The sequence below is a fragment of the Phasianus colchicus genome, chromosome 3 (assembly GCF_987193195.1).
Source record: "Phasianus colchicus chromosome 3, bPhaCol1.hap1.1, whole genome shotgun sequence".
Classification (NCBI taxonomy): domain Eukaryota; kingdom Metazoa; phylum Chordata; class Aves; order Galliformes; family Phasianidae; genus Phasianus; species Phasianus colchicus.
In genome coordinates, this window is record NC_143438.1 from 74,317,542 (window position 1) to 74,331,793 (window position 14,252).

Below are 14,252 nucleotides of genomic sequence, written 5' to 3' on the forward strand. Positions count from 1 at the left end.
TTAGTTTTGCTCACTTTCTCCGGGACCATGTTCTAGAAGCACGGGCTTAGAAGTATTCACTTCCAAAAAGCAGTATGGATGAAATTTCAGCAGATGTAGGTTCTTTGCCAAACACAGTACTACAGTGCAGGACGTGCAATGCACATTCCAAGTTTTGTTTTAGGAAACTCCTCTGTTATGTTATCAGCCCTCATATTATTTTGGATACTCCAAATTGAAAAAGAATACTGGTTAGCTGGCTCGGAATAGTAACTTCTATCACAAGGGACCCAGCAGATATCCAAGGCCAAGTTTTTGCATCTGAACTAAATCTAGTCTGTGCTGCATTTTTTGGTCTAGTAATTATTCACTGAGCTACAGGCCCTATGGGATCCATGCACTGAGAGTTCTAGCAAGAAAAATGACAGTGGCAGAGGGTTTTCTGGCTATAGTACCAAGTACCAGAGAAAAGTTAACACAATATGCAAGCATAACCTTTTCATGAGAGGCTCTTGGATGAGGACAAACGAGAAATTCCTGACTCTGCTGTAGCCCTGGTTTGGTTACAATGACCTCAAGAATGTGAGACCTAGAATATTAAGGATTTTTGAAATTTTAAGTCAACACTTCTGCTTTATTCCGTTAAAAGACACACTGTAGTTCTCTTGCTGTATTAAAGTTGCATTTGTGTATAATATGTCATGAGTTTTCTTCTGAGTTTAACCATATGCTCATTTAAGCAATGTATTTATATTTGAAAAAAAGTTTGTAACATACAGAATGCATACATAATGATATCGTTTTCTAGGAAGCCATATTTAGGTTACCTTCTCCAAACACGCATTAATCACTAAACGTGTTTGTTGTTTTGTCTAGCTTCTTGAACATTATGTGTAATTCTGAAGTCACATACTACAAAAGTTTATGTAACCTAGTATTATAGATAGCTGCAAGTGTTTATAGGAAGGCACGCATTTGCATTATGTAAATTGAGGTGCTTATATTCAGCTGCAGAAGTATTTCCTTTTAACAGTGTCACACCGGTAAATCTAGCTTAAGAGGTTGCTGCTGCTGGTTTCCTTGATTCAGTTTATCGTGTGTCACTTGCACTGGTACAGATGTTTAGGGGTTGCACTTTAATCTCTATCAAATTGTTTGAACCCACATAATTGTAAATCTGCAATCCTACAAACAGTTACACTGGTCTAACTTGGTGAGAGATAGATTGCAAGGTAGGAGGAGGGTTGAACAAACAGCAAAGAGTACATGCGAATATTTTGAACTGGCTGTTCCACAATGGAATCCTGTTTGGAACCACACCTTGTTGAATGTTGGAGTCAACAAGCAGGGAGAGACGTATCAGAAACGGTCTGGCAAAGGTGGAGGAAGAGATGCCAAAGGTGACAGCTGTGGAAATATGTTCCACTGGGATAGGAGATGGGTTGCAATAGATGCCAGCTGAGTCAGTTATTGTGATGGATTGTTGAAGGATAAATTATCCTAAGGATAAATTGTAGGTGAGGCAAATACCAGTGGTGAACCTTGTCTAAAAACAAGAATGAGTGTAAATCATCTTGGAAATTAGCTCAGTTGGAATGTATCAAAGAAGTATAAAGATGCTATCTAGAAGTCAAAGCAAATGTTCATTTTATGCTTGTTTGGAAGCCTCCAGAGGCTGTGAGAAACTGTGCATTGCATTCTCTTGGGAATGGCAAGCCTAAAATGAGGTTAGTGATTCAATCTCAGCATTAAACATCTCATTACAAAGGCAGAGTTTCCCAAGAGTAAATAAAGTTCCTTGCTGTGTTGAAAATATAGTTTGGAAGATGGCAATTCAGTATACTTTTTAGAAAGAGCAGTGTCCTGTGTGAAAAATTTTATCCAATGCCTCTGTGATGTGTAACAGGGCAGTGCAGAGAAAGTCTGATTAGAATGGTACATCAAATGCATAAGGATGTTCTTTAAAGCTACACAAACTAAATATTCAAGACTGTGCTGACATTAGTCATGGCTGTAAATTAGTAGGGATATCTATCACAGAGAAGAAAAAAGGTGAGTTTTTTCTTTTGAAAATTATCTTATAGGCTGGCTGTTTCTTTTTCAGAATGAAAAGTTCCAAGACAAACAAAGAAATAAGAAAAATATACCACGGGATTACAGTGAATGGGATAAGTATGTCATATCCTTTATATTTTAATTTTTATTAACTCTTACTTATTTTATAATGAAACACAATGGTTTGTAATGAGTCAACAGAAAATACAAATGAAATCTGATTTTGTTTAATATTTCTTTTTTTCTTTTTCCAACATCCAAAATATAAAGCCTATGGAGGTACATGAAGCGGGAAATTAAAGGTAGCTTAATTTATCACATTTTCAAAATAAAATAATGGTAACACATCACAGATTGATGCCCCCAAATTATTGAATGTGAAGGAGGTATACTTCTGTGTTATGAACAGTAGCAGTTTCCCTGCAGCTCTTTAAATGGTGCTGTAGAATCACAGAATCATAGAATCAGACTGAAGATACATGCATTTCCATGCTCTTGGTGGGGAGCTTAATCTAGAGACAGTGAGGTTGGTGATGAAAATTTTTAATATCTCACTCTGCCACCAAAAAAACTCTACAGAAACCGTGTCTGCTTAAGACCTGCATATAGTATATTCTCATAGAATCATAGAATTGCTCAGGCTGGGAAAGACCTTAAAGATCATTGAGTCAAACCACAACCCAACCATACTACTCTACTAACAACCCTCCGCTAAATCATGTCCCTGAGCACTGCATCTAAATGGTTTTTAAACACATCCAGGGATGGTGACTCAACCACCTCCCTGGGGAGCCTATTCCAGTGCTTAGCAACCCTTTCTGTAAAGAAGTTTTTCCTGATATCCAACCTAAACTTACCCTAGCACAACTTGAGGCCATTTCCCCTCATCCTGTCACCTGTCACCAGTGAGAAGAGACCAACCCCGCTCTCGCTGTAAGCACCTTTCAGATATTGGAAGAGAGCAGTAAGGTCTCACCTCAGCCTCCTTTTCCCCATTTCCTTCAGTTGCTCCTTGTAGGGCATATTCTCCAAGCCTGTGTCATGCATATGCACTCCAAAAACTGTGGCCTTCCTGCTTAAATGTGATTAAATAAGCGGATTATCAAATAACTTGTGCAACAATTTATTTTTCATCCTTTTTTACTCTGTATCATTTGAAGTAATCGTTTTTTAATGTTACTTGCAATTTTATGTATGTGCTCAACCATTGTCCTTTAAGATGCTGATAATAGTGGATTTTCCTGTAGAGTATATAGGAAATATTTTGGATAATGTGGGTATACTGAAACAGAAGTTGTTTAGACTGTTCCTGAACAAGAAAGTTTTTACTTATTTAAAAATCATTGTTTTGAAATGTGATTAATTTATAATGAAAAAGTGAAAATAGTGAAAGATCAGATTTAAAAGAGAGCACAGTTAGTCTTACCTGAAGAGGTTTTGAATTGTGTAATTTTTCTGAATGATGTCCCTATTTCAGAAATTATTCAGGTTGTTGAGATTATTGTGGAAAACAAAGGTTATTTTCCATTAAGTCATAAATAGAAAAGCGGTGTAGTGTAGGAATAGGTTATTACTCTATTTGTTTTATAGGATTACAGCAGCAATATTTATTCAGTATAAATTCCTAAGCACTTCTCAGAAGCTATCTCAGAGTAACCTTAGAAATATCTGAGACTGTTCTGAAATCTCTTTCAAGTTTATGCTGTTAAACACAATGAAACTGTTTATTCAGTGTTTTCAATAAAGCTTAATACAGATATTTGACAGGACTGGAATTGAGCCTGAAGATACAGTTTCATAAATTTCACCTGCCTTTATTTGGAGGTGGTGGGCAGGGGAGGCAGATATTTTGCTGGTTTTTAGTTGTTTGGTTTTGTTTATTTTTAACAAGAAGAGAGGATGAAGGAATATTTGTTGTCTATTGTTTATATGTATGTATGTTTACATTTGTGCACCTGTGTGTATATATATGTATGTTTATATATTTGTATGTATGTAAAATACACATAGAAATGGGAGAAACAAACAATAACACAAGGAAAGGGGGTAAGACTAAACATCTTTTACATAACAAGTAATGAATAATTGATCGCTGCTTTTATGCCTGCTTAGCTTTAGTTTATAATGGAAATATTGTATGCTGTTCTAAAAATAGAGGACTTTTCTTCTGCAACATTGCTGTATTTGTTATTTGTATTAATTTAAGGTTCGATGTGGAAAAGGAGTGTTCTAAAATTGATGAAAGCAGTGAAGAAAATAACTCAAAAGCGAGATTCTCTATTAGACCAAGTCTACCTCTAATTGAGAAGAAAATAAACACAACTGGTAATGTCCTACAAGCATATTTTTTTATTTTCTTTGATTGTAGTACTCTGTTGTCAAATGTGAATACAAACCAAATTGTATTATAGAGATGTCTTTATTTTTCAGTACCTAGAGATGCTAAAACTTTGTAGAAGTTCATGTTTAAAAGTATAATATCTTTGTCTTAATAATTGCTTAAAATATTTTAATGTGCTTAGGTTGAGAGAGTTAAGTAAAAATATAAAGCGCACTTCTGCTGTTATAATCCAGTGCTAGAGGCTAACCAATTCATCTTGTGCTCAGAATTGGATGCTTTATCAGAAGGATCTAGGTTTTCATTGTAGAAATTATAAGGCAATTCTGTCTTTTTATAATCCAGGTTCTTTTAAAAATAATATAAGGAATATAACATTCAAAGTATTTTAGCTGACAATATTTTGATTGCATCTATGCAAACTGGTGGTTGTAACAAGTATAAATACCTTCTTATAGGCATGACAAAGAAAGAGAAGATCTTTATTGCTACTCGGGAAAAAGAAAAGGGCAATGAAGCCTTTGCCAGTGGAGATTATGTGGAAGCAGTGACATATTACACTCGGTGAGTAAACAGCACGTTCCTTTTTTTTAATAACATTTATCGGTGAGCATTATTTTGATAGCCATAGTGACAATTAGATTATTTTCAACAGGGTGAAAGGATTTTACAAAAGAATCCTTATAGCACTGTTGCATCCTGATACTATTTTTTATTTATTGAGAAGGTAGATCAGGAAGAAATAAGTGAATAGGGGTGGTACACAAATTTGCAGGTGTCACAAAGTTGTGCAAACTTTTCAAAACAATTGAGATTCAACAGCAGATGGACAAAAATTGAATGTTAAAGAATGTCTTGAGAAAACAGATTATTTAGAAATTAATTTGAGATAATTGTAAGGTATGATTATCTCAGCTTTTATTTTTAAAAACTGACTTAATAACCTATGCTTACGAGAAAGAAAAATAATTGTGTACAACTTAATCATAACTGTGTAATTAGTAGCAGTCCAAGGAAAAGCATATCATCTTAGTTTCAGCTGGGACAGAATTGTCTGGTAGGATACTGTGTTTTAGTTCTAGGAGAAGAACAATGCTGATAATAAACCAATGTTTATAGTTGCTGCTAAGCAATGTTGTACAGAGCCAAGGCCATTCTCATCAAAGGGCCCACAGGGCTGGGAGGGAACAGAATGAGGACAGCTGGCTTTAACAGGCCAAAGGGATATTCCATGCCATATGGCATCAAGCAGAAGCTGTTTTGAAGGGGATGGGAGTTCATCTCACTCTCTTCTGCTGCTTGTGGGCTAACTGGGCATGGGTTGGGAGATTGTGAACAATTGCTTGTGCATTACCTGTTATAAACATTTATATATATATATATATATATAAATTTATATTACATAATTATTATCCATTTCTCTATCTTAGTAATTTGTTTTATCTCAGTCCTTGAGTTCTACTTTGTTTTTCTGGATCCTCTCCCAAATCCTGCTGGGAGGGAAGGGAGGGAGAGAACAACGGTGTGGTGCTCAGCCACACAGGTTAAACCACAACTCATGTAGTCACTGGATTAAGAAAACAACAACTGAATCTTGCTTTTATTAGTGCTGTATTCTATTTCAAGTCCAGGATTTTGCATTTGCTGGGGGGTTTTTTTGTTTGTATGTATGTTTTTTGAGCTTGCTGTGAAGTTTGTCAGCTTGTTTCTCTGGTTTGTTAAAGCCTTTCTTGACTGGAGTTCTGCATTCCCTTTTATTATGGACTATTCCCCCTGCAACTGTGTATCAGAAGGAACTTCCTGGGAGTGTCTTCTGTTCCATCTTAGAGACTGTTGGTGTTAAGTTGTATTGGTCCTGCAGAGAGGCCTCTAGTAACTGGTCACCAGTTGGACTTTATGCATCTTGTCACAGTTCTTTGAGCCCAACAGTCCAGTTAGTTTTCTTTCTACCTTACTGCCCACTTAGATAGTCCACATTTTACCTATTTGACCATGAGGATACTGTTGCTTGCTTCTAGAATCTTAAACTCTACCATGTAATGGCTGCTGCAGCTAAAGTGCCCAGATGACCCAAAAGGCCAGTAACATCCTGGCCTGTAACAGAAATAGTGTGGCTAGCAGGACTAGAGAAGTGATTGTCCATTTATATGAAGCACAGGTGAATCTGCACTTTGAATATTGCGTTCAGTTTTGGGCCCATCATTACTGGAAGTACACGGAGTTGCTCCAGCGTGTGCAGAGAACAGCAGCGAAGCTGGTAAAGGGACTAGAAAACAGGATTTGCATTCCCTTGTGACGGAGGAAATGGCATTGTTTCATCTAGAGAAAAGGAGGGTGGGAGGAGACTTCACTCTCTACAGCTACCTGAAAGGGAGGGTTGCAGCGAAGTGGGTGTTGGTCTCTTTTCTCGGGTGACACGTGACAGGGCAAGTGGAAATGATCTCAAGTTGCTCCAGGGAAGGTTTAGATTGGGCGCTAGGAATAATTTATTCATGGAGAGGGTGAGCAAATGTTGGAACAGGCTGCCCCACTGGTTTAATGATGAGACTTGTTAGGTAGGTCAGGTTGATGGCTGGATTTGGTGATCTTAAAGGTCTTTTCTAACCTAATCAATTCTATGATTTTTGATTCTCTAAAGGTATCATTTGACAGTTTGGTTTGAATCTATATGGATGAGCAGTGGTAGCCCTGAAGATAGTAAACATAGTTGGTGGATAATGGTCTCTCTTCTTGCAAGAAGTCCCTAACCACTTTGATTAAATTAGTATCAGCATGAATGTAACAATACTGTTTATAGATTCCAATAGTACATTGTTTCCATATTCAGACTTCCTAATGATGAGCCCAGCATGATCGATACTCTTTTGCAGGAGTATATCTGTACTGCCCACTGCAGCTGCATACAATAACAAAGCTCAAGCAGAAATCAAACTTCAGGATTGGGACAGTGCTTTGGAGGATTGTGAGAAGGTGCTAGATATGGAACCTGGCAATGTAAAAGGTAGAGTTAAATATAAATGTGTCTTTCTACGTATTATTTCATTCCTAGCAAATAAAATTGTTATTTGTATCCATTCATGTATGTTAGTTGCTTTCACTGAGTGGAGTTCCAAGTATGAAGAAGAAGGAAATTAGCTTCCCAAAGTAATTTCAACAGTATTTTGGGAGTCAGGGAAGTTTTAAGCAGTCTACTCTGTTGTTCCGTGATGGCTATTCTTAATGCAACAATGTGGAGCTAGCTTCTGTTTTTTATATGATAAGAATATACCCTCTTATATTTGTGAAGTTGTTTACACAAGTTGCACATTGTGAAGCATTAGTTACCTTAAAAGTAACATGAAAACAATGAAAGTTGCTGGTTTAATCCTTTTTTAAGGTAAGGGCTTGAGTGCAGCTAACAGTATTTGCATGTGAGGAGTGGACAAATTGGAAAAACATGAGAAGATGCTTCACAATTAAGCTGGTGAGGGGTCTGGAACACAAGTCCTGTGAGGAGTGGCTGAAGGAGCTGGGATTGTTCAGTCTGGAGAAGAGGAGGCTCAGAGGAGATCTTATTGCTCTCTACAACTGTCTGAAAGGAGGTTGTGGTGAGGCAGGGGTCAGCCTGTTCTCCCACGTAACTAGTGATGGGATGAGAGGGAACAGCCTCAAGTTCTTCCAGGGGAGGTTCAGGTTGGATATTAGGAAAAATTTCTTCTCCAAAAGAGTGGTCAGACACTGGAATATGCTGCCTGGGAAGATGATGGAGTCACTATCTCTGGATCTTTGAGGTCTTTTCAAATCTTGGTGATTCTGTGTCATGATTCCTATCTCAAAAGATGTCATGAAATCAGATTGCTAAAAACAGTGAAGAGAATCAGTAATACACTCATTATGAAGTAAATGCAGTAAACTTTAGAAATTGTTCAACACTTCATGTTTATAGAAAAATAATGAATAGTTATTCACTTTATGCTTTAAAAATGTATATAATACATGCTGTTCTTTTGTAGCTCTGTTGCGCCGTGCCACTGTTTACAATCAGCTGAAGAATTACCAAGCAGCTATGAAGGATCTGAACACAGTGTTATGCATTGAACCAGAAAATGCTGTAGCTAAGGTAAACATAAATGACTTGCACGTGACTTGAAAAACATTGTAGGCAGTTGTAGAATAGTGCTTATCATTTATATTATTTGATTTGAATCTTAATTTTGAGGACACAATTATCTACTGTGCCAATGTTCAGTTTCCCCAGACCACTTAGGTGCCTGCGGTAGAAAGTAGGTACCTGAATGTGACCAAATCTTCTTGTACTTAGTTGTGAGAACCTGTAGGTGCTGAAGTCTTCTGTATTAAAGTAGTCCAGGAGCCTGACATATAGCTGCTGAACATGCTCACAGTGTTAGTGCACTGGCAGAAATTTCTGTCAAAAAGATTCACTGGGATAAATACACTTGAAGTTTGATATGTAATTCACAAGAAGAATTCAAAAGAGATGCCAAACTTTTATTGTTGTGGTGGTAAAGCTAACCTGAAAGGAGAAGACCTAAGTTCTGTCTTTACTTCAGTGTGTTCAATGTTATGAATCTTATTTCTCATCTCCAGGCTGGGAAAAAGAGACAAACAAACAAACCTTGCGTACTTTATGAATAGGCACCAAGGAAAACTGAATGTGGTACTGAATGAGTTCTTTGCCTCGGTCTTCACTGGTGGCCAGGATTCCAGTACTTCTCATGTCCCTAAGCCCTGCATCCCTAAACCTCTGGGTGGGGACTGGGGTGGTAAATCCCCCCCCTCTGTGAGGACAGAGCAGGTCCGAGACCGCCTCATGAGACTGAATGTGTACAAGTCTATGGGGCCGGATGGCGTGCATCCCAGGGTTCTGAAGGAGCTGGCTGAGGTGGCTGCCGAGCCGCTCTCCATCATATTTGAAAAGTCGTGGCTGTTAGGTGAGGTCCTGGATGACTGGAGGAAGGGTCACGTCACTCCCGTTTACAAGAAAGGGAGCAAGGAGGACCCCAGGAACTACAGGCTGGTGAGTCTCACCTCTGTGCCTGGGAAAATCATGGAACAGATCATCCTGGATGACATGCTTCATCACATGAGGAATGGGCGTGTGATCTGAGACAGCCAGCACGGTTTCACCAGAGGAAGGTCATGCCTGACCAATCTGGTGGCCTTCTATGATGGAGTGACGGCATCGGTGGACAAGGGAAAGGCGACCGATGTCATTTACCTGGACTTGAGCAAGGCCTTTGACATGGTCCCCCACCCTTATCTCCAAATTGGAGGGATGTGGATTTGATGGGTGGACCACTCGATGGATAAGAAACTGGTTGAAAGGCCACAGACAGAGGGTGGTCATCAATGGCTCTATGTCTCCCAGGTGGAGGCCGGTAACGAGTGGCGTCCCCCAGGGGTCTGTCTTGGGACCGGTGCTCTTTAACATCTTTATCAATGACATCGATGATGGAATCGAGTGCACCCTCAGCAAGTTTGCTGATGACCCCAAGCTGAGTGGTGCGGTCAACATGGTTGAAGGAAGGGATGCCATTCAGAGAGACCTTGAGAGGCTAGAAAGGTGGGCCTGGGTGAACCTGATGAGGTTCAACACAGCAAAGTGCAGAGTTTTGCACTTGGGCCAGAGGAATCCCAGGCATCCCTACAGACTGGAAGGAGCGGTCCTTGAGAGCAGCCCTGTGGAGAAGGACCTGCGGGTCTTGATAGATGAAAACCTAATATGAGCCAGCAGTGTGCCCTTGTGGCTCGGAAGGCAAACGGTATCCTGGGCTCCATCAAAAGAGGGGTGGCCAGCAAGGACAGGGAGGTGATTGTTCCCCTCTACTCTGCTCTTGTGAGGCCCCATCTGGAGTACTGTGTCCAGGTCTGGAACATCTAGTACAAGAAAGATAGGGAGCTGTTCGAGAGGGTCCAGAGGAGGGCCACGAAGATGATCAGGGGACTGGAGCACCTTCCCTATGAAGACAGGCTGAGGGAGCTGGGCTTGTTCAGCCTGGAAAAAAAGAAGGCTGTGGGGTGACCTCATTGCAGCATTTCAATACCTAAAGGGAGCCTACAAACAGGAGGGGAGTCAACTCTTTGAAAGGGTAGATAACTGCAGGACAAGGGGAAATGGTTTTAAGTTGAGGGAGGGGAGAATTAGGTTGGATGTCAGGAGGAAGTTCTTTATAGAGAGTGGTGAGGTGCTGGAACAGGCTGCCCAGAGAGGTTGTGGATGCCTCGTCCCTGGAGGTGTTCAAGGCCAGATTGGATGGGGCCCTGGGCAGCCTGGTCTAGTATTAAATGGGGAGGTTGGTGGCCCTGCATGTGGCAGGGGGGTTGGAGATTCATAATCCTTGAGGTTCCTTCCAACCTTGGCCATTCTGTGATTCTGTGAAAGAAGGATGCTTTATGTGCGGTCCTTATACAACTGCTACTTCAGGTATTTAGGACGAGATTGGTTCTTGTCATTTCATTGGTATTTTCTTACGAGTGATTTACAGCTTTGAACCTAGTCCTAGAATATGGATACCACCTGCCCCAAGAGTTTTCAGTACTAGGCAGTTTTGATTCTAAGCTGCCCTTTGCTCGTCCATCATGCTGCTACCCCTCAGTTTTGGGGAATTGTCTCATCACGTGATTTCTATTTGGTTCTTACTGTTGGCACATTTCAAAACGCTAGCAGCTTGCTGATTGCTTCTTCTTCTTGTGGAATTACTTGACCACTGCTATTGCTTGCACCAGAAAAGTCAGAGAGATCTAAGCCAGTATGTCAAATTAATGACCTATTGCATTTATGCAGATAACTTCCTAGCAAGAACAGTCCACATTAGTAGTGTGACTAGCTCCAGAGTTCGCATGAACCAAGGAATCTACTTACCTGCTTCTTTATCTTTTCAAACACATCTGCATTGATTTGACACTAAAGGAGCTCTTTTACTTTTTGTTTTACCCTTTATAACACTGAACTTCTCAGTCTATACTGACAAACTCCACAAAAGTCTTTGTGCAAAGGCTGTGCTGCGACTTTTGATCATGGTATTCATTGTGAATACGCTCTTAAGAGATCAAAAATAGTAGTAACTCTGCTGAGTAATGCTTCTCATTGCAGAAACAATGTTGGTCCTTTGTCCTTATCTGTGCCAGCTCTTATGCCTTGGCTGAGACACCTAGAGGTGATACAGTGCTTGGCAGGACATGTTTTTCAGTTGCTTTTTGCTAGAAGGATCCTCCCTCTTGAGCTAAATAGTATGTAGAATACAAACAAAATGAATGTTTAAATGCAGAGTCACTGAAAGAAAGATGAAAGAAAATGAATCTCGGCTTTTTCCTGTCTTTGTTTATCTTTTCATGTTGAAGAGAGTACTGAAATGGCACTTCTTTGTACTTTGCACTGAATACGAAACAAAACGGTGCTTAATATTAGGCATATTTACTCTGTTCTGAAAGTGTGAAGTGTTGTTGGGGCATTTTTTTTTTTAATTAATCCAAAAATATTTAAGGAATGAGAGACCTTCGTCTAATTCGTAGATGTTAGAAGAGAAACAAAATTTTTCATTATTGAACAGTGTCCTGCTACACTGCTAAGAAGCTGTTACCTCTTCTGGTTCTATTTTTGTCAGTTACATTAGTCCATCAAATATCCATCAGACACTGAGTTCTCCATAGCATAAGCACTGATAAATGGGTTTTAGGCTTTTTCTGAGACTCTACAAAGCCTAATTTCAGTGTGGCTTTTCTGAGAAGACCATGCCAGATATCATCATAGCATGATATGTTTATTCAGCTATTTAGTTACGCTTAAGAAAAGAAAGATACATATTTACTTAGGTGCTTTATTCTGAGTTTCTAAGAGACAGAAATTCAGTGTTAATCATGATTTTGATACTGACTGAAAAGTCATTTTTATTTTCTCTGGCTTTATATTGATAACATCTGGATAGTTCTTCAGGATCTTTTGTACATTACTTAACAGAATGTATTTTCTAGAAATAAAGGCTTTTGCTATTACTGTTTATTTTTCTATTGCAGAAAAATCTGCTAGAGATTGAAAAGAAACTGAATGAATTAAAGCCTGGATCTAAGACTGAAGGCAGAGGAAAAAGAATACTTATTCAAGATATAGAGGATTCAGAAGGTGATGAAGAAAGAGGGGAAAATGCAGAAAAATGTGGAAGAAGCAGCAGAGATAAAAGTAATGTCATATCATTTCCTATTAATCTCAGTCTGAGGAAAAAGACTAAATTCCATTCACTGCTTAAAGTAGACCTGAATGTCTACTGGGGAGTGATTAACTGCAGCACTGCTGAGGTGAGGCTGCTGGCATAGTCAGAACTGTTGGCTTCAGGAGAAAGTGAGGCAATAACAGCCACTGAGGCTTGTGCTGTCAAGTTGTTTGGGGTTCAGCAGCATGTCTGGGCTCCAGCATGCCACAGAAAAACATCTTTGGGTTGGTTTCCACACTTTTTATTGGTACTTTAAGGTAATTTGGCAAGATGGCCATGGCTTTTCTGTTTTCCACGGTCTATGTAATTCTGTACCTTGAAATTAATTCAGTCTGTTGTTTTTTCAGTTACCCAAATGTTCTACTTAATGTGAATTACAGACTGTAAAAGGCTGATTTAATAATGCACTATTTGCACAAGAGTTTAGGGAAAATATATCCTCAAAATCAGTTCTTATCCACTAAGTCTTCTCAGCAAATACCTTGGAAGAAAGGATGGATCGTGTCCCTAGCCCTACATGTCAGTTAATTGGGGGTTGCTTTCCATTGGCAGTATTCAGATGACTAAGTGTCTTTTAGCTCCACAGGAAGACTCCTATTCATCTGATGAAAGGTTAGGCTTTTAAACATAGGGAAGTTTGTCAACTGACATCAGTGTCATGTGTTTCATATGATATATTTAAGTTATTTTGAGATGTAGGTGGCAAGCATCTTCATAGATTACTGTGTACTTTCACACAGAAACAGAGAATTACACAGAATTGTAGGGGCTGGATGGGACCTCTGGACATCATCCAGTCCAGTCCCTTGCTACAGCAGGATGCCTATGGTAGGTCTCATGGAAAAGTGTCCAAATGAGCTTTGAATACTGCCAGAGAAGGAGAGTTCACAGCCCCTCTGGGGATCCTATCCTAGTGCTCTGTCACCCTCACAGTGATGAATTTCATCCTTGTGTTTGTATAGAATAGACACAGTTTGTGTCCATTGCCCCTTGTCCTGTTGCTGGGCACCACTAAAGAGTCTGGCCCCGTCCACTTCACTCCTGCACTTTAGATATTTATAAACAGTGATGAGATCACTTGTCAGCCTCCCCTTCTGCAGCTGAACAGCCCCAGGGTTCTCAGCTTTTCTTCATGCAGGAGATGCTCCAGGCCCCTAAACATCTTTGTAGCCCTAGTTTTAATTTTAAGTTTGTTTTAAAGTACATCTGGAAACAAATATGAAGTCAATTTACTTATTGAATAGATTTGATATGTTCTGTCAACAGCAATAAGTAGACTAAGCATCTTAGTCTTCTAGATTTGCTTTCTACGTAATATTAAATTTACTTGCTAGTACCAACTTAAGGTCCTTGTCATTATGACAGTACCAATCAGGTGTCTCTTTAACATGATTTGGAACCATTCTTAGATTGAAGAACATCTTCATATATCAGTCTTCTGTGACCTTGTTTTCTTTTACAGAATTGTTCTTCATGGGGGGATGTTGTTTAGGGTTTATTTAGGGTTGATCAAGAAAAAAATGTCTCTGCAGATGAATTATGTACAGTGGATGAATTACACACTGTGTTCTCTGCTGATCTTGACCACGTAGAGTTGTTCTGAAGTAATGCTTTATGCCCTTAAGTAAAAGGAGATATCCTCACAGTGACTGATTTATAGCCTTCCAAAACAA

At 39.3% G+C, this 14,252-nt stretch overlaps 1 protein-coding gene across 2 annotated transcripts in view; it reads left to right on the forward strand.

Moving 5' to 3' along the window:
* The window catches only part of SPAG1 (sperm associated antigen 1), a 42,011-nt gene that overhangs the window by 4,611 nt on the left and 23,148 nt on the right, over positions 1-14,252 (forward strand). The window contains exons 5-10 of one of the 2 annotated variants that reach the window (XM_031591063.2): positions 2,084-2,151; positions 4,241-4,359; positions 4,831-4,936; positions 7,243-7,373; positions 8,365-8,471; positions 12,386-12,548. In XM_031591063.2, coding sequence (XP_031446923.2) covers positions 2,084-2,151; positions 4,241-4,359; positions 4,831-4,936; positions 7,243-7,373; positions 8,365-8,471; positions 12,386-12,548 — 694 coding nt within the window. The remainder of the gene's footprint in view (positions 1-2,083; positions 2,152-4,240; positions 4,360-4,830; positions 4,937-7,242; positions 7,374-8,364; positions 8,472-12,385; positions 12,549-14,252) is intronic. The other variant, XM_090137841.1, reaches the window with a different exon arrangement.